We start from the raw sequence: 27,758 nt of genomic DNA on the forward strand, positions 1-27,758 counted from the left end.
CCTCTTTCTCTCTCATTATACACAAAATTCTGCAAAACAGTTGCTGTGTGATGATTGACATTTCATCTCCTGTAAGTGTCATTGCAGTATCCACTTACGATAAAGGCGTGGTTTTGCTTTTCCCGTAAAATTTTTAAGATCACAAAACTTGTAACTATATGTTTCCTGTAGGGCTTGAAGACCAACTACTGCTCTGTCACAAATAATGTACTCGCTTGCAACCAATCCAGTAAACAGAGATATAAGCTATGGAAAAAGGATCATGTGGTTGTTGCAGAAAACCAATCCAACAAAATCGGACTTTTCATAGAGAAGTAAGGACAGACCAATGAACAATCCCATGAAGTTTTCCTGTGAGATTTATTAGTTTAACAGAACAGAATGAAATCAGTGTGATTTATTAGTTTAACAGAACAAAATAAAATCAGTGTGATTTATTAGTTTAACAGAACAGAATGAAATCAGTGTAACACATAAATGCAATAATACCACATTTTCATTCGGTAATTTCACGTAGCTCTCTTATATGTAAAGATAGTAAGTGCTGCTGTTTTGTAGTTAATTAAATGGCTTGTACTTATTATCTTGCCATATTTTTAGGAATGTCGTATATTTTACACTGTTTTCGCTTTCTACATTCTAACACTTCACGAACAAAACTAATATTTCAGTTTGTAGTCACTATAATTCCCGACATCATTGAGGTCGTACAATATTCAACAAACTTAAAAAGTTCGTTATTGAATTCTCTATGTCTTTGTGTGTCTGTTATTTGCGAATTTTTCAATTTTGAGCCCTCCATTCGATAAAGCACCAAAAACTATCTAAGAAAGTGATGGAATGTTTCGCGTTATTCTTTCCATTCCCGAGAATCGAAAAAGAAAGCAACAAAGAAAGAAGAAGAAGAAGAAAAAAGAGTTCGGGAGATTTAAGGAGCCATATCTCGAGAACCGTAAGTCATAGAGAGATCACATTGGTGTTGATCAATACCTAAGAGGATGGTGAACATTTTGATACCAAATAGTAACCGGCGGCCACTGCCAAGTGGCGACCGTTTCCCAGATTTTCATCCCAGTGGCCCAAAAAGTTCGGATTTCGGGAGATTTAAGGAGCCATATCTCGGGAGCCGTAAGTCATAGAGAGATATTTTGCGATTTTTTTCTTTAATTTTGAGCATGTGTCTTTGTTAAACAACATATCGTAGAATGTTTTAACAGAACTCTCAAACGAAGCATGTGGAACAAATTAGTGCTCAAGGAAGTTATAAATGGATAGATATATTACAAGAATTGTTTAATGAGTATAATAATAAAGTACATAAAAACAGTTGGTATAAAGCCTGAAGAAGTTAAGAAAAATTAATTCTTTTTAAGTTCATTCTGGTAATGCTCTCGGAGCATTCTCAATAGGGGCGTCATTTAGGGGGGGGGGGGCAGGGAGGGGCAATTGCCCTCCCCCCTGAGTTTGAGATTTCTATAGATTTTATCAATAAAATAGTAGTAAATCAGTGAAGTACGCGAAATTTTACTTATATCAAGGGGTTTTGCCCCCCCAAGCAAAATCTGAAATGACGCTCGTGATTCTCAACTGGTTTATTCTGTATATTCTCTGAACAATTCTCAACATTTTAGCAGAAAAACGGAGGGTCTATCTCTAGTCTATGAGAACTTACGCATGTTCAAAGATAACGCTGCAACTTTCAGCGCCGACCATATTGGTGACGTCATAACTCCGAAATCCACCGTCAGATTTTTAGGGACTTTTCAGGGGATATATTGAGATCAACAAATGAACAACCAGACAGAAAAGAAAATTCAGCTTTATATAAATTACTTTAAAGTTAAACGCTAATTTGACTGTAGTATTAGTTGAACGGGTTAGAAGTGTTTGCACTTTTAAATATAGATCGTTTAACAAAATTACATCTAAATATGAATAGTTGGTGCTAGTTATGGTTTCTCTTTTAGATAGTTAAGTATAACTTTCTAGTGAACCCTTATTCAATACAAAAATAGGATTATAAAATAATACAAATTACTGTAAACAGATATTTCATTACTGGCTTCGATCTTTAGCTACAAATTTACGTATAATCGGTGCCGACAAAGGATCTGCTTCGTTTTAATATAAAGCGTATCTAGCACATATTTATATTTAGGTGTAACATTTCTCTTCACTTCAAATTATATATCGTTTAACTCATGCTTCCTTCAATATGGTTAAACTCTTAATTTCCATGTTTAATTCTTTCACGCCCAAGAAGAAAGTATTTGAGATATTTTAACAGTAGTTTGTATGAACATTCAAAATGCTGTATTTTCAACGTATACATTTATGTAGGAGAATATCTTTTAACGTTCTGAAGACACGTGTGTACCTTTTAAGGTACACTGGACAGAAACGATAACATTTCTTACTATATACTTATTTCATGAAAGTTGTTTTGCGTTGTGTAACTTCAAACCGTCTCAGACCATCTCTCAAGTATACTATTCAAAATTATAACAGTACTCTGATAAACTGCAGAGTGCCTGAATTTTAGACCAAAGCGAATAGATTTGCTACGAATAAATTAAATTGTTTTCACAGATAATGACCAAAATATTTCCTCATCTATTACTCACGAGGAAATACATTAAAGAAAAAAATCTGTAGAATATCGCTTGGAGGCTGAAACTTGTACCTTCTTCCTTATTTTCTATCTAGTTGTTTCTAGGATGAAAATATCCTCTATATTCAACCAAATATTTGTCATGTAATCGGACACAGTTCACGAGAGGATCTTCGTCCAGATACTAAGACTGATGCACCCGGGTTCGATTCCCGTTGGTACACTCAGTCGAGAAAGTGTAAAAGCTTTAGCCATCTTGAGTGAGGTTTCCCTCCCACGACAGACAAAATGCCGGGATGATACTTCACAATGCTCCCAGGCATTTTCTTTTCTTCTCTATTCCTTTTTCCTTTAATTCTCCGGGCAGTGTGATCGCCGAGGGACGTCATCCCTCATACCTGGTAGGCAAACATAACCATAAATACTGAGTCCAAAAATCGAATTGCTAATCCTAACCAATAGCGGTGCTCTATTTCATTGTACATCTATCTGAACAACGCAAAAACTCCAGCCAGGGGAAACATCAAATATATCATTTATTCGAACATTATCTACTAAAATACTTCATAGGACGTGAATGTGTTCACTTTTCTTTTCAAACCTCTCTTCAGCTGTGTTGATGTATTCATTTTCCATACCACTCGAATGAATAGTATCCATTTTCTCCCACTTTAGAAGTAATTCACATTTTATTATTATTATTATTTTTAAACTTTCTCTGCAACTCTATTTCTTAGAACACGAAGCTTCATTGTCTGCAGCATGAATTTCAGCTGATACAAAAATTCTCTGACATACGCTGGATCAAGATCACAAAATCCTTCTTCCTCTGCAGGTGCATCTCCTGAAGGTGGTAACAACATTACTTTCATGACAATTACTGTCTGCAAATGTTGTTCCTAATTCGTCACAAATTTCTTGAAGTGACAAATATTGAGTATGTGGCCAAGGTTTATCTAGGGGTAGCCGTAGCAAACTGAGTGAGTAGATAAATAGTAATGTGGTTTCAGTTACGTAACTCGTTTCTCTATGGTGTCAACAGTGTTCTAAAACAGAAGTGCGAACCAGAAAATCTGCTCCTGTTAACGACAAGCGTGCCTTTAGAGGTACACCGACATTTTTCACTACCGCAAACACAACATAAATGAACCACTTACAAATACATGCAAATTCATCAATGCTTCATTTGCAACAATGTATGTTCCAAATCATATAAGATAGTATCTTTAGAAGGGAGGGGGGGGGGGTAAGTGAATTACGTAAAACAGAGTGAAAAGGTGAGCTAAACTTGGGAGATAGAAGAAATCACTTCAATATTATTTTGAACTTACACAAAAATGAAGCAATCCTGTATAAATCAACTCAATACCTGAATTGCAAACGGACCCATAGACGATCCACGGTTTGTGCAAACACTCGGCCATACACGGTTCAACTGTTTGCACAAACTTCAGTTCAATTTTGAGTTCGATCGCGTAAATATATCCACTGAAGCAGCTTGTTTAACGATAGCAATTGCTTGTTCTTTGGAAGGGGAAAGACCATAAAACCAAAAAGGAAGAAGAGGGTGTAGATGGAAGAGTGGTTCAAGAAACGGTCAAGTTAAGTCATCAAAATATAATAGCCGAGCGTGAGATAAGTTCGACTGTGGACTTGCGTTATCTTCTGTGCGGAGGCTGCATTTTGCAGATTCCTGTTTTTATATCTTTACCTTCCACAGTTCAGGTAAATTTCGATAAAGTTCAATAAATTTTCGCCAGAATTCTTTAATCCTATTCATTGACACCACAGCGCAAGAAATAAGCGTTTGTACACTAGGACTACTACTCGGAAATAAACCTCGTGTTTGCACAAACATGCCCATACACGATCCACGTGACTGCGCAAACATCATGTTCGTGTAAACAATTTCCGAACGAGTTCAATATAAAAAAATGTTTGCGCAAACAGTTCATACAGCACCATACATGATCAAACTGTTTGCACAAACCGTGGACCGTGTATGGGCCCTATAAGACAAATGTGTGCAAGATCACAACATACAGTATACAACATATGTACAACAACTTAGAAACTAAGCTGTACATTTTAAGGTACACTGGGGGCTAAGGACTTAATTAATGCTCCGGAAGCTTTTAACTGTAATTGTACAAAATATCTTCACGTGAATGCTCATCAACCCAGTTTTTCAGCCTTTCATTTCTTTCTTCAAAATATTGGGGGGAGAACTGATGATGAGCAACTGTAAGACCGAACAAGCTTTATTTAGAATTAAAAGTATACTTCATCCATATAAAAATTGAACTGATCTTGTGTGGGATCGGATCATGGGAAAACAGCTGAAACGTTCGAAATAAACTTAAATATCTAGCTCGAGGTAGGTGACAACTATATTCCATCATTTAATTTTGATTGAATACCATACATTCTAAGGGGGTTTAGGAATCCCAAATGTATGCCCTCCCCCCCCCCCAAAAAAAAGTGTTTTCCAATCATTGCACTTTCATCAAAATTTGTCCTTAGGGTGAACTCAAATCTGTTCTTCCCATTTGAAGAACAGGCATTTCAACCAGTAACTTCTAAAATCTAATTATTTTAGTTACAGATTATAAGAGCTTAAGAAAAGAAGATGGAAAAATTGTTACTCAGTTGTTCTCTTGTTCACTGAAATTACATTAACATAACGGACATTCTTTTGTGTGTAAAAAAAATCATTTAAAATTTATTATGAATTAAACCAGAACAATTAAAATAATGTATAAAAAAGCGCATTATAAACAAACCCACATGAATGTTGATCAGAATTTCACAATTTTAAAACAATTTAATTATAAATGTCCACAATCTTTTCATTCCTCAAACTTATGTTCTGTTTACAGATATAATGAATGTCCTTATTTGCATAGGATTTAATGTGACAGACAAACTACTATCCAGAGGTACTGCGTTTTCTTCCACCATATCAAAATTAGTGAGATCATTTATATGATTTGTTTCTGACATCCATTCAAGTCTGCTGTTTTCAGAAAGCACCTGGTTGGCACCAAGCGTAGTTTCTTGAGCAGATGTTATTGTGAACGGTATAAACAAGTCCTGCAAAGATAATTTAAAAAGAAGCTATAATTAAAATGCATAATTATGTATTTCTTTCTCAACACTGCTCGATAAAATAGAATGTGTCCCAAAATACACCATGCTAATACTAAATAAAAACATCTCCGAATGACCAACATGATTTAAGTGAACTGATGCACTATATTAGTTCCTGTCTAACATTTTTTGTTGTATTGACTTAAAAAGTCTCCAATAAAACCCACCCTCAAAAATATACTTCAAAACTTAGATTGAAATAATAGCCTTAATGTGATTAGAATTACCATCTTCAATCCTGTTCTTCAGTACACGTCTAGTTTCAGAATTGATTTAAAATATGCATTTACCAAGAGATCTCCAGAACACAATACAATCGAGAAGAAAAAAAAAGTGTGGGAATCATGCATACCGTCAAATGAGATGAACAGAAACATGGGGGGTGAATAAAAACAAAAACTTCCAGATTAGTTTTGGATTTATCTGGACGATAAATTAATCAACAAAACTGGAATTTCTTAACATAATCTTATATGGCTTGGCTATAGTGTTCACAGCAGAGACAAAATGTTTTAGTGAGTTGGAAACACTGAGGTAGACGGCAGCAGCGTTAATATGTTACTGAAATCCTACACGATATTTTGGCGCTCCGCAAACTTTCTTGGTAAGTATGACATTTTCATATTTGTTAAATTTGAACATATGCTTATTTTGTAGCTTGTTGCTTCATTTAATGAGGTTCATAGTAAAAGTTTTCCTTTTATAAATTATTTGTAATCAAAATTTAACTTTACTGGGTTATTGTTATGATTTTTAATTAATGGTGTGAATAGAAACACTTCTTGAGGAGCGGAAAAAAGGACCTGATAGGAATGTATCAACCATCTCTAAAAACAAATTTCCAAGTCTTCTTTATATGAAAAAAAAAAAAAAAAAAAAATGACAAAGTGAAGGAGGTAAATATAAGGGCTGGATTTGAAAAGTGTGGAATTTTTCCCCTTTCTCGAGACCAAGTACTGAGGATACTGACAAAAAGAGACGCTGGACGAGAAGAAACAGAACAGCAAGAAATATCTCCAACTGTAGACCGTTCCCTTATGGATCTTCTCAAGAGCATGCCAGAAAATGAAAAAATTAAACAACGGAAGAAGAGAGTACGAATAGATGTTGTTTCTGGTAAGAATTCTGGTTTGTTTTCTGAAAATGATACACTTTCATCAAATCACAACGAAACTCAACCTGGGCTCTCTTACTCCGACAGCAACGGAACGGATCTCTCACGAACAAGAAAGTTGATGCATGTAAAACACTCGTCATCAAAGAGCTCCGACTATTATTCTCTTCACGATAATGACAAAGATTTAAGTTTAACCCGTGTATTGTCGGAAGAGGAGAAAGACAACACTCCAGAAGACAACATTCCAGACGATCACGAACTAGATGATGGTTTTCTAAAGCTGGTGATTTTGCTGTGGTAAAGGTTTATGGGAAGCTAAAATACTCGGTGAGGCTATTCACTACCCAAGTGCGAAATTGTGAACATGGGGGATATATGAGAGTGTTTTATAAGAGCACCAAAAACAATGAAATTTTCAGGAACTTCTGAAGAATCATGAGGATATTGTGACGAAACTGTCGGGTCCTATTAGGAGTTCGTCAGCACTCTTTAAGTATATGATAAGTTTCCCTAGTGATTTCAGTGGTTAAGTCTTTTTTTCAAATATCATCAAAACTGTATGATCGTTTGTACCTACTTTGTACATTGAATTGTTTTATAAGTTTGTAACTTTGATAATATTGGTCTTATTGAACTTATATCTTGCAGATATCAAATAAATAGTTCGTTTCAACAAACACGCTGTTTCTTTTTACCTTTCCAATAGTATAAAAGAAACAAAAATGAAAATAAAGTCATTGTTTCTATTCACCCCTACCCATGGGGTGAATAGAAACATTCAGAAAAATCAAGGTGGAGAAAAGTGGAGTTGATAAATTAATATGACGTTTACTTAACTTCATTAGCATATTAAGACCGGTTTTTTGGAATAATCTGATACGCGAAATCTTTAACGTCACCAAACTTATATACCCATATAGCCAAAAATGTGTTTCTATTCACCCCATTTGACGGTAATGAATTTTACAGTGTTCAACTGTAATCTCGAACAAAAAGCAATGGAACTACACTCCCTTTATTTTTGTAATATTAATACAAACTCGTGTATTAGTATAAACAAATAATTAAATGTTTTTCTCAATACGTCAGTTAATTACAAATAAAAAATAATAATAATAATAAAAAAAAACACTTAAAAGAGGAATTTATTAAAGATATCCCTCTATTTTCTCAACGCTGCATTTGGATAATGCAGACTCCCACTATTTTAATTTAAAAGAACAGTGGGCGGAATAAATAAATATTTCTTTATATATATGCAATACTAATGAAGTAAATGGACTTTGAAAAGTCCTTAAGCTCCGCCCACTGAAAACGACTCCGTGCCACGTTTCTGCTAATGGCGTAGGTGGTGCCTAAGAGTATCGAAAGTCTAAGGAGTTATTTGGATGTAAAGTAAATAGAGGGAGTTTTATTATTATTTAATTAAAGGGCATATTGTAAAACTGCACACAATAATTTGCTCTCTATCACCTTCATTAAAGTACAGTCACTTTGCCGTAAAAGTTTTAATTATAGCACCCGTGACTGAATTGGGTTCGTTTGTTAGCGTACATTATGTTCTTCTAATTTTACGATTACAGAGAAAGGGTTCAATTATGTCACTGGTACTAGTTATTGAACCTCCTCACTGTATACAATATTTAAATTATTCCATATACAAACAATAAAGATACCGAGTCAAATTTATTACGAAAGATTTCTTAACAAGTCAGCTTTGCACTGCCACGACTAATTTATATTGGTTTCCACTTGAATCTCATATTTTATGAAATATAATTTGAATCCTAACACCACAATTACTCTTAGTATATATCAGTTTACACAGTATACATAGTGTACACTATTTCACTTTAACACCACGCACATGTATTAAGTTTGAAATGTATGTAAATTTTATATCGTAAATTCACGTGAATCAATTGAATTCACGAATCAAACAAAAACAGATACATTCTTAAATACGTATTCTTACATTCGCGATTCGAAAACAAATACATAAAATCTTTCAGTTTTATGTCCCTCGGTTATGCTGTGAAAGCTAAGAAAAGATTGTGATAATGAAAATAAATGAAATGAAGACAGTAGGAGGAAACGAGTGAACCTCGAGAAAACCCCCACACAAGGCGTTAGTCCACCACAAAGCTCTACCACTAAGCCACCGCAATTCCCTACAGAAATTCGAAATGAATAATAGATAACAGTGTTCAACAACGAAAATGTAAATTGAACAAAATCAGCTAATTATTGATTTTGTGGTGCTGATCACGAATTTGAAAGTTATTTTCGAATATTAGCTCTACTTTTCGTTTTACAGGTATGTCTAATAATAACGCTTTAAAAATAAATATATTCGCTTCGTTTGGGGTAAAATGTTACACTGATCCGGCAATATTGGAGAAATTATATGAACGCTTGGTTTCATTGTGTTCCTTATCTCAGTAGTGTTCTGCTATTGTTAGAAAAGACAGGTTTAGTGCAGTTATCAGCGTTTTGGGTGTGACGTTTGTGTAGTGCAGGACATAAAAATACAACTACAAGTACGCTTGGTATTTCGAATGTATATTTTTAAATAGTTGTCGGAACTATTTCAAGTGACATTTTGAGGATTTCAATAAACAAAAATGCCGCGAAATTGTGTAAACAGTGCGGATAGCTTCTGCTACGTGTGTGGGGAAGTGACATTTTCCTCACAAAAGCAGACTATAACACCACTAATAAGAAAAACCTATCAATATTACTTTGGTTGTAAAATTGGAGACCAAGATAAATCTTGGGTACCCCACATTGTGTGTAACACTTGTGCCAGCAATCTAAGAAATTGGATTAATGGGAAGGGGCGCTCAATGCCTTTTGCAGTGCCCATGATTTGGAGGGAGCCAAGCGACCACATCAGAGACTGTTATTTTTGTATGGTTCCTTCCGTCAAGAAGGGAATTTCCACGAAGAAGAAGCGGGCCTTGATCTATCCTAACATTCCTTCTGCAATGCGCCCTGTTCCACATGGAGAAGGACTACCTGTTCCTGACCCACCTAAAGAATATGATCTTTTTTCTGATGATGATCAAGAAGTTGAAGCTCCTGAATCAAGTACTTCGAAGGACCCTACGTTTGTTGTAGAACCTCCATGTGAACCACATAGACTTACTCAAGAGGAACTAAGTGATCTAATCAGAGACTTGGACCTCTAGAAAAGCAAAGCCGAAATTTTAGCGTCACGCTTAAAGCAATAGAATTTATTGCAGGAAAAAGTAAATATTTCAGTGTATCGGAATAGGGAGAAGATGTTCACTTCATTTTTTACTATGGAAGACACACTTGTGGCATGTACAGATGTAAATGGTCTCATGAGGGCACTTAAAATTAATTACGAACCTACGGAGTGGAGGCTCTTTATAGATTCGTCCAAGGTGAGTTTAAAGGCAGTGCTTTTACATATTGGAAATGAACTTCCTTCAATTCCTGTAGGTTACGCAGTTCATATGAAGGAATCTTATGAAAACTTGAATCGTTTACTTCAGGCCATTAAATATTACGATTTCCAGTGGCTCATTTGTGGTGACCTTAAAGTAATAGCACTGTTGCTAGGTATGCAGTTAGGGTATACAAAGTATTGTTGCTTTATATCTGAATGGGACAGTAGAGATCGTGGATCTCATTACCGCATAAGTGATTGGCGTACCAGAGAAACTCTTCAGCCGGGAGTGAAAAATGTGCAACATGAACCACTGGTAGATCGTAACCGAATTTTGCTTCTACATATTAAATTAGGTCTTATGAAAAGTTTTGTTAAAAGCATGAACCAAGAGGATGAGGCTTATAAGTACCTAGGAGGACAATTCCCTCGATTAAGTGATGCCAAAGTTAAAGAGGGTGTTTTCATAGGGCCACAGATTAGGCAATTATTCAAAGATCACAAGTTCGACGAAATTCTCCAAGGTGAGGAGAAAGCTGCGTGGGAAAGCTTGAAGAGTGTTCACAGTTCTTGGGAAGACACCGAGCAACAAATTACAAACAACTGGTAGCAAAGTTGTTATTGTGCTACGAAAATCTTGGTTGCAATATGTCTCTGAAACTCCACTTTCTTCATTCACATCTAGACTTCTTTCCCGAAGATTGTGGAGCAGTAAGTGACGAACATGATGAGCGTTTCCATCAAGATATTGCAGCCATGGAGAAGAGATATGAGGGAAAGTGGAGTTCTAACATATTGGCCGACTACTGTTGGACTATTGCAAGGGATGCTCCAGATGTAACCTACAAAAGGCAAGCCAAGCGAAGACGCTCAAAATAAAATAAACATAATCCTGTACAAGGGATCACTTAAAACTTTTGTCTACATTGCAGTGTAGTTCTTGCACAAAAAGGTATTTGTACATATTTTTCATGTTTTGATGTTAATACTGATTTTTATTACGGAATTGTTAATGTTTTACTTGACCACGGTTACTTTATTTTCTGTATCGCTGTGAAACTGGTATTTGCACAATTTTGAAAAAGGAAGTACAAGGGTATAGAAAGCTACAGGTTAGGGTACTTCTTAACTCCCCAGCTTATCACATCACAGTGAAATATATATATATATATATATATATATATATATATAAAAGTGAAATGTAAGTTTTTGCAAGGATTTTGCTTAAATGTTCTATAAATATTAATACACTAGAGGGAGTCTAGCTCCGAAATTATAACAGTCATAAGAATAGAACTTTCAATGTTTACGGGGGCCGCGGTGGCTCAGTGGTAGAGCGTTCACCTCTGGTGCATGGGGTCTCGGGTTCAAACCCTGCTCCCGCCAAGTGAACTTTGTGGTGGACAAACACCGTGTGCGTGGGTTTTCTCGGGGTTCTCCCGTTTCCTCCCACTTTCTTCATTCCACCATTTCATTCATTTCTCATAATCACCGTCGTCTTTAGCCTAACCGGCATAACCGTGGGACGTAAAACTCAAAGATTTCATTTCATTTTTCATTTCATTTCAATGTTTACATTATGTTTGTTTAAGCCTATTCGTTTTTTACATCAGTTCGAAACGGAATGTCTCAACAGCTCCTAAATCGCTCACCACGCACCTTATTTTTCATGTGTGAAACAAAAAGACGTCATTAGGTATTAAATCAGCTAAATGAGACATTAATTCATTTCCACTGGAAAAAAAATCAACAATTATTCGGCCATTTTGATCAAGTCATATCTGCTTATTGCGGAAATTTCTTGAATTTATTCTGTTCGATATTTGGAATGTCATTTTTCAAACAAAAAATGTGCATATCTGCGTCGTACAGAATCTGTATTACGGATATTTTTGCAATTGTGTTACTGTCTTGGTCTATTGTAAACATTATAGCATCGACATTTATCAGACTCCATATTCAGCGGATATGAACCGATGTTATTTTTTTTCCCCACGGAATTATTTGAAAGTTACGGTTTATTATCTAACCAACGAATAGTACGGGAGTATTAAAACATGCTGACATGTAAAAATTCTTCAATACAGAATGTCTCAAGGACAGTGTCCGTAGAAGCGCCGTTTAATCTGAGTAGAGTAACGCGTTAATATAAATAAAGTATTTAAACAAAATACTTTCTCCTAAGAAGAAAATAACGCTACGTCTCTCCTTTCTCTCTATAAATAATTTGCTTTCTTTTCAATAGAGAGTAATATAATAATCTCCTTATTAAGTATATTGTGGAACATTTTGTTTTCGTATAAGCTTAACGCAAATCTCAAAGGAAAGGAAGACTTTCAATCACACATACGTATGAGAGTATAGTACTTCACAATCAAATGCACGTAACTGATTTTAACATAAGATTAACTCTGACGAAATTTCAGTCTTTCAGGCGAATAAAATTAAACTATTCTGTACTCACGCTGAGATTGAACCACAAATGGTGAATCTACAGTATATATTTATACACTGCACAAGAATAGCACAGATTTGTTGAACACATCCCCATCTTTGTTTCGATGAAAACTATTCTCATTCTTTTTCGTTGATCGTGTTTTAAACCTTAACTCAACACCTACATATCAATTGCTTTGTATTTCCAATTATTATGTTCTAATTTCTTACATAAGATTGCAAAACGAACATTAAAACATGTAATGCAGTCTTTATTTAGCCACTGTATAGAGCAATATTTTAACCTTTTTTGTATCCGTCTCACAAGCGAGAGATGGGGTTCAATTTCTCGCCGGTCTAGCGATTAGTTTTCTTATTCTTTTCCTTATATTAACATTTTTAGCCAGTTCTACATACAATAGAACATGAATATATAAGCTGAAATATTACTCTGTAAATTGGACAACTTTCTTCGGAAAGAAAAGTGTCCAATATATAATCTTTCACTAATTTGATTGGAAGAACAATTTTTGAGGAAGGCTGTTCATAAAGGGCACTGCTTACTGCAACTAATTTCTAGCTTAAAATTTACTACTGTCCATTGCGCAATTAATGCATCCAGATTCCTACTAGAAATTAACTTCTACAATCATTGTTCTAATAAACTCCTTTTAAAAAATATATATTTGTTCTTCACTGCTTCAGATTTAATACCAGTGTAAATATAAATATAAGGAATTTACCTGAAGATTAACCGTAACAGGTTGAGATAGTTTTGGATCTTCATTTTTCTCTAACTGATGCTCTAAACGTAGGATGTAGCTTGCTCCTTTCCATGGTTCCAGTGTTAATAAGTGAACATTCGGAGGAAGCGCAGTCTTCAATCCAGAAAACTGTAAAACATCTAATATTAGTGTTCAAATATTTCTCTAACACTGCTTTCAAATTACATTTCTCCAGTCTCATTTACTATTCTATGAGTTGTAAACGAATACTTTTGTGATTCATCTTATTACACACACACTCACAAAAAGTATTATCCAGCTCGAAGTTTTTATCAAAGAATTTGGAGAGTATTATTATTACGGTTGCGATTGCAATTGCAATTTTCTAAATATCGGAAAAATGAAAGACAATACAACAAATAGAGTATTTGAAGTCTACTACTTACAAAATAGTATGAACCTAAGCTATCCGGGTTTTTCTTCATAGTCCCGACTCAAGTTCATAAATATAAAAATGAAAAAAAAAAAAAAAAAATGCTATGAAATACCATTATTTGGAACAATTCTGAACGTTCACTAGCGATGAGTAATTTCGGAACGATTCGTTCCAAAAGAACAAATCCTTCAGCGAAACGAAAGGATCGAATCTCTACAAGGACTGGCTTCACTTCGGTGGAATCAAAAGACGAATTCAGCATTTAATTTTCATATTCCTAGCAAAATATTGTGACAGTAAGAAAATGCTGACAGTTATCAGGTGAAAATTTTAAGCTGAATATAATTTTTTGATTGATCTATTTTGGAAGTACGCTTACAGAAATTTTGTTCGTATTTCATCGTACTAGGTGTGTACCAAAAAGCGTGAGAGTATTTTAGTGAAATTGAAGAATACTGAACTTTAGACTTTCAGGTGTAACTATACAAAATTTCAAGCTTCTAACTATATGCGTTTATAATATATTCACCTGTAAAAGAAAGATGATGAATTTCTTCATAGAGGTACACTCATGTCCAAAATGACTGTCGCATATCTATAACAGTCTTGTAAGCATATAATCTGATTTTGCAGGTTACTTTTAATACTGATACTGTGTATATAATCGAAAAAGGTATTTTTTTGGTAAATTTCATAGGAAAATAATTATAAAATTAGAATGAGTAAAACAAATTGTTGCTAAATGGACAAGAAAATTTTATTTTCGTTTTATTGTTCTTATTTACTGCTCTTTAGAAAGGAAATTTGCAACATATATATATTTGCCGATTACACACATACAAACATTATAAGAAATACCGGACGTAATCGTTATCAAATTATATTCCTACAACAATATATTTATAGACATGCGACAATAATTTTGGACATGAGTGTACATAATAGACACATTTTGTATACTTGTTGGAAAAGGCATCGATATTCGTCGTCAGTTGAAGGATGGTTGTGGTAACACTGTCTCTGCTGACTGTACTGTGCGAAAGTGGATGCATGGATTAAAAAAAAAGGGGGGGGGGGCAACTGATTGGGGAGAACAAAAGGGTCTATAACCTTACAGAATTCTTTCGGGAATAATTGACATGCAACTTACAAAGGTAGGTTCACGTTAGGTACCTCGATAGCTGGACAAAGAAATGATGATTTCTCGAATAAAAAGGCTTTTTTTTTTTTGTTTGTTTGTTTGTTGTTTTTGTTTTTAAATACAAGATAAGTGCATCGAAGTTGTCCCTCATCCATTCTGCTCTCAAGAACTATTCCCTAGTGACCTCTATCCGTTTCCAAAACTGAAGGATTCGTTGCGAGGGAGATGTTTTCAGTCCAGACGTGGTTGAAAGGGACATTTTCCTGTGTCTTAAAACATGCCCCACAAAACGAATTTTCTGATGCTTTTGATAGTGGGATACGAAGATTACAGTAGTATGTAGAAATGGACGGAAATTGTGTTGGACACTAAAAACAGAGATATTTATGGGAAAATAGTACATACTTTTGGTACTGCCTCGTATATTACAGTAACAATCTTATAATATAATATGTAATCTATTTTCCTGAGATGGTGATGGAGCGAATTTTGCCCGGTCGTTTTTGATACATGTATAATGATTTTGATCACTATTATTAACCCTACAATACGACATAATCCATTTCTTTCTAAGAATTCTACGGAACGATGATTTACTTTGAAATACATCTATAACAATCTCAGAAATAAATATTTGAGTAAGCAACCATAAAATACGGCATGATTCATGATGCAATTTAGAAAATGAGTTCCTTCTTCCTTCCTTCCCTTTCCTCGGATAGTATGATCGCTGAGAGACGTCATCCCTCATGACGGGGCTAACATGACCATAGATGCCGAAAGCCCAGAAATCTAAATCTAATCCTAGAAAATAAGAGCGAGAAACTTCAATACGATGGCCTGCACCTTTTTTTTTTTTTTTTTTTTCAACTTAGAAAGAACTGTTATTTTTATTTATTTGTTCACTAAGTTTCATACAGCAGAAGGGCAATTGGCTCAAAGTGATCAACATACAAAAAGATAACATCATAGAAAATAAAAACAAACAAACAAATAGAGAATACAGAATAATTAACAAAACAAATACAAAAAAGAAGGTTCACCTCTCAATATACAATATTCTCTTGAGTTGAGTTTTGAAGTTTCGTTCAGAAGTAAAAATGTTAAGATCTGTTGAAACAGTATTGTAATCGTGCGCTAATCTGTAAAACAAGGGGCGCTTGACACTTGATAACCTAGGTGTTTCGTAAGCTAGCAAATTAAGAGAGCGAGTTTGCCGCGGAGGAACCTGAAAGTTAATTTGCGATAGAAAGAACTCAGAGTCAATGTTACCATTAATAAATTTACGAGATAGATAAAGCAAGTCAGCAGCTCGGCGTCGTTTGTCAGGGGTACAGTTTCATTAAAGACATTAATTCCTGCCTTGAGTGATCACAACTCAGGAATTCTAGATCTGACTATGGCAAGAAAGAAGTTTAGGACCGAGTCAATGCGAGATAGATTAGTAGATACTGCCATATTCCATACAGGTGAACAATATTCAATGATCGGGGAGATGGAAGCCTTATAAAACATTGTAAGGGCAGGGAGACCTTGTATTTCAGGAACTCTAAAAAGCAGACCAAGTAGTTTTATAGCTCTGGATGAGGACGATATGATGTGATTCGCAAAGTTTTTTTTAATTAATTAATTAATATAAACAAAGATAACACCTAGATCTTTTTGAGACGAAACACGTTTGATCGGTACGTTGTTGACATTATACGTCTAGCGAAGTACACTCTTTTTTTAAAGAGACAGAAAGGATAGACCATTTGTTGGGGTTTAAAGACAGATTCCAGGTAAAGCACCAGTTACTTAACATATCTATGTCAGCTTGCAATGAAGATGCATCGCCTACAGAATTAATAACTAAAGAGTTTACAGTCATCAACGTCCAGGTAGGAAACCATGCTGAGAGCTGCTTAAAAAAAAGGTCTGACAAAGATAAATAATCTGTCTTTTATTATTTTTTCACAAAGAATATACAGAAGAGAGAAGAGAAATTGGTTTATAGGATGAAACTTGTTTTCTATCTCCACACTTGAAGACAGGTATAATATTGGCAACCTTCCACAAATTGGGAAAGGTACCTTCTGTAAAAAAGAACACCTGTTGAATAATAACGACAGAGCGTGGCCGAGTGAGTGCGCTGTATTACAAAGGAAAATTGTGTTGATATTATCAGGACCAGAAGAGCGGCGAGAAGATTGTGAGGAAATAATTTATTTCACTTCATCAGGGAAGGTAATAATTGTAGTCAATGAGTGCGAACACACAGGTTGGATCTTAAGTAAAGAGGAGGCAATCCCAAAATTAGAAAAGTTACTACAAAAATGCTCGTTGAAGGCAACAGCTCTGTAATTCCCCTCAAAACTATTTTGAGTTGTAGTCGGCGGGTATTCAAATATACTTAAAAAAAAGTTCGCTAGTTTGAAAGTTTTCTCATACGTGAGAGCTACTCCACGGGTTACTGAAGAATGAAAGCAAAACTATCCATGATACAGTGGAACTCTACATTGTCAATGTGTTGAACACACAACTAAGTACTCCACAGTATAGCTTTACAGTTTCACATAATTATTTACCTCTGTTTTATACGTCTTCTTCCACTCTTCAAATGATAGTTTTGTAGGTGTAAGGAAAATCCATGGCGTTATTAATTTTTCTTCTGCTATTAACCTTTGTTCTGCCGTTAAAGATGGTGAACTTCCTGTGTCTTGTCCAACAACAAGATAGTGTTGACCTCTAGCAACAAGGCCTGTGCCGTATGCTGTCTCATTTAATGCTTCACCAACACCAAAAGCATCATCATGAAACAGCCTTCTATGCACCTAAACACAAAAGAAGAAAAGAAAATACTACGTGAGAACAGTTAAATTTTTGAAAAAGATATTGACCTCGTATTTTTCCCCATTTTCATTAGAAATACCTAAAACGTCATGCTCACTTCAGTCAATACCTACGAATTCACTGTAATAATGACACAACAAATAATAGTATTGCATAAGGAAATATCAACGTTAACATAAATCGGGTGGTAGTTACGGTAGTGGTACAGAAGTACAAACACACAAAACTACTTCATTGAGATATTCGTCCTCTTTGCTCGTCAAAAGGCATAAAACTGGTGCATGCGATTTCGGGTTCAAGTCCTGGTGGGAAGTGGCTGACCTACAGTGGTTCAGATCTCGCCCTGTATAGCTTTGCTACTAATAGACCCTGCAAATCTATCAATCAATTCGTCTAGAATAGTCATTTGCAATTGCGGCTCCATGACATCACATTTTGCTGCTGGGGCTTTTAATAAGCTCCTCACAGAGCAAGAAGAAGGCAGGTAAGCTAGTGTTGATACAAGACAGTAGTGACAGGTAAAAAGGTGTAGCCGATGGTTTTGCAGATACACTACTTCTGGATTCATAATTAATCGCTGCTAACCTTATTTTATTCCATTCCATCTTCCTCGTTCCCCTACCCCCCTTTTTTTTCTCTCTACCTCTTCTCTCACTCTTGACTCTGATCATAAAAGCCAACTCCTAGGTCATACAGTCGGGAGTTGGAAATGACTGGTCTACGTGGTCTTCTATCAGTAAATTCTGAACGAAATGATCATTTCTAGTAGTTTTAATTGGTGTTGAAAGAAAACAAACATCTATGCATCAAATACAGCCGATGCTTACAGTTATTCGTTTTGAAGTTATAAAAGAACACGGGCATTTACTTGTGCTAGTAATCGTATATTGTGTTATAAGAGAGAATAACGAAAAAAAAGTTCTATTATTTCCGACAGCTTTAATTTATTTGGACTGCGTAAGTATAATCAAGTAGAAATAATAATAATGTAATTAATACAGTTTGTTCTGACATGATTGTTAAATCTCATTCTATATATTCACTAGATTAAGATCAAGGGAAGAATATGGTCACTCATCTACTACCAGTGGCACTGCATAAAGATATCAACACATACATGCACAATTATCTTCATTTATTATTTATTACACTACTTCCATTGCCCTACACCGTAATTAGCCGACAAAGAAAATTCTTTAACTCATACTATTTCCGATACTTTCTGATCATTATCCCCGATTCCATCCTCTTAATATGGATTGTCTATTGATCTTTGAAAATGAACTACAATTAAATAAACTTTATTTAATTTCTGACTGCCGATGTTGGACATTTTCAAGCTTTTTATAAGCATAAAAATTATCTATTCCATGTTTCAGACAATTACGAAAATTGCATATACAGGAATACCTTGCATAACGGGAGTTATTTACGAATTATAGATGCAAATAATGCATAAATCGAGTCGAGTATTGGTTAGTGATATGAGAATGACAGTTTATGCACTAAGCATTCGATAGGGTTTCCCGACACGTTCTTTCTTTTCCCATGGCAACTTATATACGTAGGTTCTTTAAACCATACTTCCTTTTATAATATAAGTGAAAAAAGGCAAAGAAGATACTGTTGATTTTTTATTTATTTTTTTAAAAGCAAATGATTGACATTAGAGAAGAAACTTGAAATTATAAAACGTTAAGAAAATGGCGCTTTGTTTGTTACAATAGTACATGAGTAGAAAGTGGGGTTATTCACTGTGTACAATTTTTACAATGAAAAAAATTAATTGAAACCCATTGTTTATAGACCTTCAACAACACGGCTTTGCATAGCGCGCATACTTTTTTTTAGAATTAACCGAATTATATACAAGTATTTCTGTCAACATAAAATGCACTTTTAAAAGTAACATGATGAAAAAAAAAAAAAAAAAAAAAGAAAAAAAGAAAATAGCTGGATATTAATATACAGGGTATTAATGAACTATACGACAAACTGTAAGAGGTGATTCCTTACATCATAATAAGAGAAAAGTTCATATGTATCTGTGAGGAAAAGTTCAGAGCTAGGGCTGTCCAAAATTGCGGAAAAAACAAATTTCAACAGGCCCTATTTCGAATTCGAGAAACTGTGGATAGTGGTCCTTATCAGCGTAAAGGAAGTCACTCATACGGAATCCAAACATGCATATTTCATTAATTTTCAGTGGGTGTACAGAGTATTCCATACAGGGTGAAATTCCCAGACATGCCATCAACCGAAGTTTGAGATATGCTCTGACATTATGATTGGTCCAAAATAGGCAAACGATAAAGCCCTAATAGCAGTGAACACAGAATCCTTTGGCGCGATGTCGGAAGTGTTAAGGATCGTCAACAGCACGGTTTCTCGTACTCGGTAAAACGCATGCTGCAATGTTTTCTTTCTCGCTTCTAAATGAAGAAAACATGAGATATACCGTGACGAAATACATCACATCACACATTATTCCGAACACACAAAAAAAACATGGAGCTGCCGATTCCTAACCCTTCCGACTTCCCTCCGAAGCATTGGATGTCCATTGTTGACAAGGCTTACCTTCTGCCTACTTTGGACCCTCCTTGAAATCAGGGTGTATCTGAAAACTCTATTAAGAGCATATCTGAGAATTACACCCTGTAGGAAATACCCTGTATACCTATTGAAAATTAATGAAATATGCACTTTAACTTTTGGATTGTGTATGCGTGGCTTGCTTTACGCTGATAAGGACCACCATCCACACTTTCTAGAATACGAAGTAGCGCCTGTTGAAATTGGCTTTTTCGCGATTTTGGATAGCCCTAGCTCTGAAACTATGCACTTTCTGCCATACGTCCATATAAACTTCTTTTCTTATTTTGACGTGAGGAATCGCCTCTTATAGTATGTCGGTATAGTTCATTAACACCCTGTATAATTGTTATGAAAAGATATAACAATCAACTACAGAAATTGTATTTAAGTGAACAATACATATTAAAGAACGACATAGGACAAAAACACCTGTAATGTTAATGTTATTGCAACTCTCAACAGATTAACTTTTTAGTCTGTTGACCATCATTTTTAGCACACAGTTGAACTCACAGCCATGTGCGTCTGCTTGCCTGCCTCATCGTTTTGAGAGTTATTATACTGACGAAAAATCACACCAGTTGATGCACTTTATGTACATTGGGACATCTGGGAAGCCTGTTGTGAGATGAACATTATCCGATTTATTGCTAACTGGCTGCTCACCCATTGCCGAATTAACATACGGGAAAATAAACACCGATATAATGTGTTTTTCTTTAGCATTGGGGTTGACTTGATTTATCCGATTGTCTACACATTTCCATATTGCACTTAGGAAGTGCTACAATTATTACACTGCTCTATCTCATCTAATTGTTTAAAAAAAAGCTATAGACAATTATATACTCATCAATATATAATATACTCATCTAGTAGTTTTGTTTACATAATCAGAATTGTAAAAAAATAAAGCGAATGAAGAAGGAAAAGAATTTACTTCGGGACTTCAGTAATAAGAGTTAAAGGTTCATAAATTTACTACAAAAATTAACATGGAAAAGGGAACTATCGGTTCTTCTATTATGCGAAATTTTGGCTGCGTTAGCGGAAGTTTTTATTCTTTGTTCTTAAAAAAAAGCTGAACCGACCTACTACTAGATTACATAAAATTGTGAAAATTTGAATATTAATTCCAATCAATAAAAATTCTGAAAATTACAATGATGAAAAAACACTGAGATAATGCGGGACAGCACGTACTGGTTGCAGTGAGACTCGAACCACTAGTGGATTTGTATTCGAGGCACGTACCCTCAATCCGAAAACAAAATACACGCGCGGGTATGAATGGGCATTCGATATTTTCTAATTCCATTGAAATTCTATAGAAAAAATACAGCTTATTTTGTGTGTTTTGAATGTATTTAGCCATACACAATTTAGTTATATTGTTTTCAGACCAACAGCACCGGCAATAAAAATATATAAACACATGTCAAACTTACTTTGTCCCATAAGGCTTAAATGGAGAATAGGGCATGGCGGCTCTGTGATTGAGCGCTCACTTCTAGTGCGAGGATCCCTGGTTCAATCCCAGAACCTTGTGAATTTGTTGTGGAAACAACGTGGCCATAGGTTTTCTGTAAGTTCTCCCGTTTCCTCTCGCACATCCACTAATTCTTTTCTTAAGCATTTGTCTCCTTTAGTCTAAAGGACATAACTGTGATACGTTAAATTAGAAATTTCATTTAATTTTCCTTTCCCCTCCCCCCATATAAATAATAATCTCTAACTTTAATTTAATTACATATGCTGACTACACCAGCTATTTTGTTAATTTATTGAGGTTAGTTTGTGTTTCAGACTTGGTAACTCAACGAACTTGCTCATCAACAATTTTAATTTAAACAGTTAATCTTACCATCAACTCGATTTCGCCATCCTTAAGACTGGAACCTCCTTGTGCTCTGTCTGTGAGAACAGCCACTTCTTTCTTGTCAGCGTCTCTCAACACGATACGAGACGTCACAGGGTAATAGTTTGCGGAGACAGGCTCTGAAATATTCACCGTCCATGTGGGTCTATAATTCCGTTTTCTTTGTAACATTTCTCGACCATTCGAATCAGTGTAGAATATCTCATTTGTCTTCAAATCAGAAGTAAACTTACTAATAACTTCTTTGCCGACATTATTGCTGAAAAGATAAATTTAAAAGATTAAATTTTTCTGTCCCTCTACATTTTATCAGTTACTCTGAAGAAAGTATAGCCCCGATGCTGAAAAAGATATTTAAATTATTAAATTAATTAAGAAGAAACAAGGCCAATGTTATGAACCCTACTATCGCTCACTCTCCTCCGCTTCAAACTGGCGAAATCTATATTATATTTGTGTGTGTGTGTGTTCTGATATGAGAACGTGCTCTATATTTCGCAGTTACAGCTTCCAACTTACAAGGCAAGAACTGTACAATTTATTCCGAAACATAATAAGAACCTCAACCATAAGAAACTGTTGGTATACTGTCATGTCCAAACTAGGTGCTATCCTCAGCTTTAATATTTCAATAATTAAAGGAAGTGAAATGTCACTGAGAAAAGTCGACGTACCAAATGTTTGCTAGAACTGATGTCTTTAACAAGGCTGTCAAACAGAAACTATGTGGAAAACTGTTAGCTGGTGCGTAGACCAAAACTGCACACAAATTACAAGTCACTATCAAAGAGTAACTGTTTCGGCACATTTTTTTTTTTTTTTTTTCTAATTCCTACGCGAGTTTTTTTAATAATGCAGTCAAGAAAGACGTAACAAGGTGTTTCGGCAACCAACATTTTCCTTCTATTCCGAAGGTATTCGATTACTTGAGGCTAACAAGGCCAAATAGGCCTATGTTTAGTCAAATGGGATAACTCTGGAAAATAATACGTTTCATAATAATCTTATTTCATTTTCGTGCTTAAGTAGATTACTTATTGGCCGCTTCTCGTAACATTTGCTTTACATTAACAATATTCCCTACGGAGAGGATAAAAACTCAGAGAAATAGAAGAAAAACATGTTTGGCAAGAATATAATTATCGATTAGATCTTGGAAACAAATTTTGTTTAAGTGAAGACGAAAGCAATCACATTAAGATTGTGCTGACATCATTCATTCATCATGCATTCTTTGCTTTATGAATTAATTATATTGCTTAAGAAAGTAAACTTCATCGCTGTGAATTTCATAATGTGTTAAGCCAAATCAACCACAATAGTTAGATCTGCTAATCTAAAATTCCAACTTACAGTAAATTCTCATATGCTTTTAGGTCTATCCGAAAATGCCTTTTCCAAGTAGGGCCTTATAGTCCGTGTGTATTTTGAAGTATAATACAGAATAATACTACATCATGGTCATGTCAAAACTATACTGTAAGAACAATAAGTCAAAGTCTGCATATTTACGCACTTCATGACAATGAATAATAGAATTCCTATTTATCTGAACAAGTATTTAATAGTAATTATACTTGGCTGTATTTCGACTACACAGCTGTTGTGAACACACCAACCCAGTTCCTCAGCATTCCACTTAACTGCATTTACTTACATCCATCTTCTTTTCTTGTATTATAGTATACTTAAATTTGTAGGTACATTAAATGAGTAATCGTACAGCTGTACGTATCAAACTTAATAAGAAAGGTTTTTAATATTCTAAAAATGTCAGCAAACAATGGCTGCCATATATATTTCTACGTTAGCATCTAATGTTGCTTTACTTTTAGAATTTGTAAGTGTTTTTAGTTGTCTCAAGTTTATTATTAAACATGATTTCTTTAGATATTTCGGTGCAAATTATGTTTTATAGAATTCTGAGGAACTGGCCAAATGATGTCCTCAGCAAATGTGAGGATTAAATATAGCTTAGTATAAAACAAGCCATGCATTAAGGTAAATACAGATTTTCGTTATTCATATACTATAAGAAATTCTTATTACTTTTAAAATTAATTGCTACTAAGAAGTGGTTACCCATCGACAAGATCATTTTCTGAAACTGCATTACTATCACACTTTTTAATATCTTTTTTTTTAAGTTCTAAAGTTGATGCTATGATTAAACTAGACGCTTATATAATGAAATTAATGAATGAAGTAATGAGAAAAAAGCCTATGTTCTAGCAGGAATTCGATGTCGGATCTAATGTAAATTATACTCGTAACCTAGCATCATATGGTACATCTACTGGGGTTTCTATTTAAGTTTAATATGTATTTCAGCGATAAAACACAGAAGTCAATGGTTACTGACTTACCCTTCAGGGATAGGTCCTACAAGCCATTCTAATTCGACATAATTCTGCTCCTTGTAAACACGTACCACCTGACTCACCCAGTCAGAGAATACTTGATGAACTTCTTCCACATGCTTCCCTAACAGATTAAAGAAAAGAAAATAAATAAATAAAAGAACTTACATGTATAAGAATATTGAAGTAATGATGATAAACTGCAGCATTAATTAATAAAGTACGTTCTATGACAAAACTCTTTAATAGTTATTACATGGATCCCAATGAAAACTCGGGAGTTTACGAGATAAATTGCAGCTACCTGGAAGATTATATAGGCATGACGGACAAAAATGTAAAAGTGTGTGTCACAGGTCTTTCAAAACTTTTAGAAATACAACACAATGTAAAGATTCAATAATCTATTTTAGAGCAAAAAGTTAAAATGAAAGATTTTTTTTTTTCTAAATTTTGTTTATTCTTTTAAAACATCCAAAATTTAATATAGATAAAGAGTTGGTTAAGGTATGGAACATGGCAATTAAAAAATATATCCAGTATTTACACCACACCACCAACAAAAAATATCAGTATAAGTTTGCAACAACAAAAGAACGCACAACTTGACCCCACCATTTCGCAGCATGTGATACCGCTACTTAACGAATGACAGTCATCAATTAACAATGTATATCTTTACTGCTATTCCCCAGTGAGTTCATTCCGTTATATTTCCCTGCTATTTTTATTTCTTTTACTTCTATTTCTATACTCTATGCTATCATGAACAAAGCTGCAGGGAAGAACCTAAAACTTTGAAGTGCAAGGATTTTTCAGTGATCAGAATTTAAAGTACGTGAAATGAGTGCTTCGAGCGTATTAGAATGTTGTCTGAAGATAGTATAGAAGACAACAGCTGATTAAAATAAACGAAAAATCTTAAGGGCAATATTTTCTTTTTTGCGTGTACGTTGCTTAAATGAATTTAATATGTAACGATGTACTTAGCATACATTTTTTATTTCTATGTTGGTTTATCATATATATTTTCGACATGGACATTTATTAAAAATTCTCTTTATTTTTATCCGTTTCCCAAAACACACCTTTTCCAAAGCCATTGATTTAGAAATATGGGAAATAAGTTATACTGTGAACTATGTTTCATGACAATTCTTTTCTTTTCTATTACTACAGAATGTTAACCAATAAAATGAAAATTATATACACATATTGGTTATAGATCTTAGCCGATGTAATCGAGCGACTAACATTATTACCATTGGATTTTGTACTTTTTAGGAAATGAGCTCAGTTATAGTGAAGTTGCGTGTGTTATTAGTAAAGTTCTACTTCTGGTTTACCTACACATTTATTGGAAAGTAAACATACAACAGATAAAGTAACGTATTTCAGTATAAAGAAAGCTTTAAAATTATGAATTATTTTTGGGCCCCTCTTTTCCCAATTTAATGTTAACTTCCAGTATAATGAATGAAAATTTCGTCTTTCTGCGTATATGTAACTTAATTTTTGAAACGTAATTGAAATTCATCCTGTTTTATAATAAAATGGCGATGAAATTGTGGCAGGCATTATGAGTGATAGAAATCATTGTGATGATCACGTGGAAGAGTTGCCTCAAAGTGATCGACAGAGTTTGATTCTTGTGCATACAACGAACATGCAACATAGTTTTCAAGATTTTCTTCTGTTACGAAGTGATATGCCAGAATATGTGTTAAATTCATATGCGCTGGTTGGCGACTGTCTTGAATAGTTATTTGTGTTAGTGTGTTTAGAAGAAAAGCTGTGATTAAAAATTTGGTATAGAAATACTTGTCGCAATTACTATGTATGATATATATACTATACAAGGTATTTCAAAACAACACCGACAACGTTTCGGAGGTGATTCCTGACACCAAAATAAGACAAAAGGTATAGATCAACCTAGGTGCACAAATGCTTTCTTTCAGAGTTATGGGCTGCCGAAAATATGAAAAAATGAACTTTAAAGGTCCATAGTTCCAAAACTATGGTACCTACCGCAGTCGGGTCAAGGCTTCACTTAGGAACTAGTATGTACCCTATCCAAATATCCAAGTTTCAGAATCCTGCGGTACTTACGCAACAATTTTTATAGAAGGACTTGGTGTGTACTTCAAATTATATGCCCGTAGTCAAATTCCCTCTATAAAAATTGTTGCGTGAGTATCTTCGAGTTTGAAATATGTACTTTTGGATAGCGTACATATTAGTTCCTAAGTGAAGTCTTGACCCCACTACGGTAGGTACTTTTGAAGCTATGGACCTTTAAAGTCCATTTCTTCATGTTTTCGGCAACCCATAACTCCGAAAGAAAGCAGTTGTGCACCCAGGTTGGTCTATACTTTTTGCCTTATCTTGGTGTGAGGTATCACCTCCCAAACGTGGTCGGTGGTTTTGAAACATCCTGCATATTTTACTTCGTATGTATATATACCAGACACACATCCCACCAAAAACACAAATATGAAAAATAGAGCCAAGTTATCATACTTCGTTCAGCCAGAAAAAAAGAAGAGAGGTATGAAACGATGCCAATTCCTATTGAAATCCAAAAATCAGAAAGTAATATTTGCAACTCTTGTGATGAGAATAACTTGCAAAGAAAAACCTTTTGAGGTGATACTGTACGGAACTTGTTATCAGCATTCAAGTTACAAACTTCTCAATTGAGAAAATGAAGCAAAACTTATTCTTTTTGTAAACTTAAAAACTGACGCTGTACGATAACCTGTCACCTGTAAGATGAAACTGATATTGTCATCAGACTTCAGTATGAGACCTGCAAGATGACAGTACACAATATGGTTAATGAGATAGAGCCCAACATTAGGATTAACTCTTAAACTTTCATTATTGGTTATAATATTGCGCAAAGATAACACCTAGTCAATCGATAGAAGACACCGAGCTGAACAAAGTGACGTGTCTGAGCATAAATTCTCATGCCAAACTCCAACAAACCAATCAAAAGTTGAAGCTTCAGATGCTTGATCCTCAACCTGAGATCCTTATTTTTTTTATTTAT

At 34.7% G+C, this 27,758-nt stretch overlaps 1 protein-coding gene across 1 annotated transcript in view; it reads right to left on the reverse strand.

Annotated features, from left to right (window-relative positions):
- Nucleotides 1-5,245: 5,245 nt before the first annotated feature.
- The window catches only part of LOC145693846 (lysosomal alpha-mannosidase-like), a 100,380-nt gene continuing 77,867 nt past the window's right edge, over nt 5,246-27,758 (reverse strand). The window contains exons 13-17 of the mRNA XM_081770051.1: nt 24,707-24,824; nt 22,326-22,599; nt 17,599-17,844; nt 13,473-13,622; nt 5,246-5,704 (exon numbers count right to left, since the gene is read on the reverse strand). Of these exons, the coding sequence (XP_081626177.1) occupies nt 5,474-5,704; nt 13,473-13,622; nt 17,599-17,844; nt 22,326-22,599; nt 24,707-24,824 (1,019 nt within the window). The 3' untranslated portion in view covers nt 5,246-5,473. The remainder of the gene's footprint in view (nt 5,705-13,472; nt 13,623-17,598; nt 17,845-22,325; nt 22,600-24,706; nt 24,825-27,758) is intronic.

The sequence above is a fragment of the Thermobia domestica genome, chromosome 1 (assembly GCF_964235325.1).
Source record: "Thermobia domestica chromosome 1, izTheDome1.hap1.1, whole genome shotgun sequence".
In the NCBI taxonomy this organism is placed as follows: domain Eukaryota; kingdom Metazoa; phylum Arthropoda; class Insecta; order Zygentoma; family Lepismatidae; genus Thermobia; species Thermobia domestica.